A 2,843-nucleotide genomic window follows, 5' to 3' on the forward strand; every position below is an offset into this window, starting at 1 on the left:
CATCGTTATGGGGAAATGCAAGTCTGCGTCCAAATGGTTGGAAGATAAGGAGGAAGGACAATGAATACTGTATATAGTAAATGTGAGGTGAAGTGTGTCGCCAAGGTAACCGGTTAAAACTCCAAGTGGCGATGAGGTCTTAAAATGTATGGAGAGGGTCTTAAAAAAGGTCTTAAAAGGTCTTACATTTGACTTCAGGATTCCTGCATATACCCTGAACGCTACACTACAGTATGAAAACTCAGTTACGAGTCAAAGTCCTGCATCAAAATCTTACCTGTTATCGTATCGCCTATTTCAGTACAAATATATATTATTACTGTGTTTAAAATGATTGATGCATTAATGTTGGATACAAATCTGATATATGTTGTATTATTAATCAGATTCTTCAAAGTAACTGAACATTTTGAATGTGGAGAAATTCAATTGAAGCACAATTTTGAGTTTCAGATTTATTTATTTTTTGTACACAGACGAGTCGTTCAGCAGCTTCCACCCTGAGGCTCACCTTCCTCTCAGCGTGATTGGAGGAGGATCTGTTTACCTGCAGCTGAGCCTTCAGGACCCCCCCGCCCCCCACCTGCTGCTGCTGGTTCACTCCTGCCTGGCGTTCACACACACACCGCACAGCAGCTGGAGGCTGGTCTACGATGGGTAGGTGTTGACGTTGCCATCTTACGATACGATAATACTTTAATGGTCGGATCAAGTCTGAAATGTGGCTTGCATCACAGCAGCTCCATGTGTAACATCAACAGACACATATCAAGACACAATACATGGAAAAGAAACATTGTTTTGTTACAGCGATAACACAGTGCAGATAGAAAGAGCAGACATTAAATATGTTGGCAAACACACCAATAAAATAAAAACCACTCTCACCCCCTTTTGATATTTTAGTGTGGATTGTGCTTTTGTATTGTTGGGTCAAACTATTGGCTGTAAATCAGAGTCAGAAAACTGAAATCATCCCTGAGGGGTTATTCAGTTATTATCGAATATATATATATATACAAAATTATCAATAAGATTTATGCAAGAAGTCAAAAGCAAAAATGTCTATATTGTAAAATAAAAAGTGGTGTAATGTTAGTAAATATGCTTGATGCTGATAACCTGACATTTGCATTACATTTTCACTGTAATAACTGTAATAGAGTATATTGAGTATTGCAGTTAAATTATATATTTACAGCTCTAAGTTTTGTCCGTATTGCAAAGTTTAAAAGTGTTTTTAAATGCTTTCTACATGTCATTTATTTTCTGTTTAGTTGTCGCGGTGATTCCCAGCTGCTCCCTTCCTCTCGCTCCACCCCCCCTCCCACCCAGAGGATCCTGATCCCTGCCCTCCAGTCTCCGCCCTCTGAGAGCCCCCCCCTCCTGACTGAAGGAGGATCCTCTCACCTGCAGGACCCCGAGGTAACTCCCTCTGAACTAACATGCTCATACAGGACAATAATTATGAAAAGTACATAATTACAGAGGTGGGAAGTAGTGGAGTACAAATACTTTGTTACTGTACTTAAGTATATGTCTCTGGTATCAGTACTTTACTCCACTACTTATTCTTCTAACGACTTTTTACTTTGACTTCTTACATTTTGAACCCAAATACCACTTTCTACTTCTTACATGTTGAACACAAATACCTGTACTTTCTACTTCTATCATTTTCCAAACAGGCTGGTTCCTTTAGTTTGAATGTGTGTTTGGTGGCGTGATCATTATTATTATTGGTCTTCTCTAAAGAAGAGGGACCAATGAAAATGTTGTCATGTTGCCGTTGTTCAGCATGGAAACATTTATTTTTATTGTCTAGTAAAACGGTTTCAATGTGTTCTTGTTTGTTTCCTCAGATCTACTTCATGTGTTTGACAGAGGTGTGCTATGCTGCAGATGTTGACTGCACCATAAGCTGTATCCACAGTAAGTTCAACACACAGGACACACCCAAGAGAAACTGAGGACTGCTATAGTCTTCTCACAAGATTGTATTAGTATATTAAAGGTGTGGTAGGTAATTTTGGAGAAACCAGCTCGAGTGCGCTAGATTTTGAAAATACACAGCCGGAAGAAATGGTTTCTCCAAAATTACCTACCACACCTTTAATATACTAATACAATCTTGTGAGAANTGTCTCTTCTTTAAAGAGTCCTCTCCTGCTGATGTTCAGGTGTATATCAGTATGTAGTGTCTCTCCTTTAAAGAGCGTGAGTTTTATAAAGTCATGTCACCATATTCTTGAAGTAAACAAATGAGTTTCAGCTCTAAATCAAAACCTGTATTGTTTTTGAAATGCATAAAAACCTGTTCGGTCATCCTCATGTTTTTTCTGTACTCTTAAACTCACCATGTTGTACCAGGCGGTGATGATGAGTTTCTCTTCCTGGTCGTGTCGGACTCGGCTCTTCTCGTAGTCGTGCTGCAACACATCAGCATTCATTAGTCATTCGTTTTTTATAAAAGCAGCTACACAGGGTTCATCGTTTATCTCTTGATGTCAGAGACTTCGTACCTCGAGGTGTTGGAGCTTCTTCTCTTTCTCCGTCAGCTGGTTCTTCAGAGCCTGAATCTCCGGAGCCCCGGGGTCCGGCTGCTGCTTCGGGTCCAGGGTTTTGATCACCTGAGAAACAATCACTTTATCACTTTATAGAGATGGCAAAGTACACACATCCTTTACTCAAGTAGAAGTACAGATACTCGTGTTTAAAAATACTCTGGTAAAAGTAGAAGTACAGATACTTGTGTTTAAAAATACTTGAGTAAAGAAGTTTAGTCAGTACTTCTACTTTTACCAAAGTCAAAGTAAAGAGGCTTTGAAATGTCCTTCAGTAAA

The 2,843-nt window shown here is 39.3% G+C and overlaps 2 protein-coding genes across 2 annotated transcripts in view; one reads left to right on the forward strand and one right to left on the reverse strand.

The window, feature by feature from the left end:
* The first annotated feature begins 7 nt into the window (after nucleotides 1-7).
* On the forward strand, nucleotides 8-1,970 carry LOC104944762 (zona pellucida sperm-binding protein 1-like). Its single transcript, XM_010770338.1, has 4 exons — nucleotides 8-17; nucleotides 477-657; nucleotides 1,278-1,425; nucleotides 1,863-1,970. The coding sequence occupies exons 1-4, from the start codon at nucleotides 8-10 to the stop codon at nucleotides 1,968-1,970; spliced, it is 447 nt and encodes a 148-aa protein (XP_010768640.1).
* A 309-nt stretch (nucleotides 1,971-2,279) lies between these two features.
* LOC104944763 (protein Hook homolog 2-like) overlaps nucleotides 2,280-2,843 on the reverse strand; it is a 1,356-nt gene continuing 792 nt past the window's right edge. Inside the window, exons 3-4 of the mRNA XM_010770339.1 lie at nucleotides 2,523-2,630; nucleotides 2,280-2,429 (exon numbers count right to left, since the gene is read on the reverse strand). Coding sequence (XP_010768641.1) covers nucleotides 2,280-2,429; nucleotides 2,523-2,630 — 258 coding nt within the window. The remainder of the gene's footprint in view (nucleotides 2,430-2,522; nucleotides 2,631-2,843) is intronic.

The sequence above is a fragment of the Notothenia coriiceps genome, unplaced genomic scaffold, assembly GCF_000735185.1.
Source record: "Notothenia coriiceps isolate Sejong01 unplaced genomic scaffold, NC01 NC01_scaffold00008756, whole genome shotgun sequence".
Classification (NCBI taxonomy): Eukaryota; Metazoa; Chordata; class Actinopteri; order Perciformes; family Nototheniidae; genus Notothenia; species Notothenia coriiceps.

Excerpts from the sequence above, each read along its gene's own strand:
- LOC104944762 (XM_010770338.1), top strand. Across the intron at positions 658-1,277 it reads TGGAGGCTGGTCTACGATGG|TTGTCGCGGTGATTCCCAGC; the intron begins GTAGGTGTTGAC and ends TTTTCTGTTTAG. Across the intron at positions 1,426-1,862 it reads CTCACCTGCAGGACCCCGAG|ATCTACTTCATGTGTTTGAC; the intron begins GTAACTCCCTCT and ends TTGTTTCCTCAG.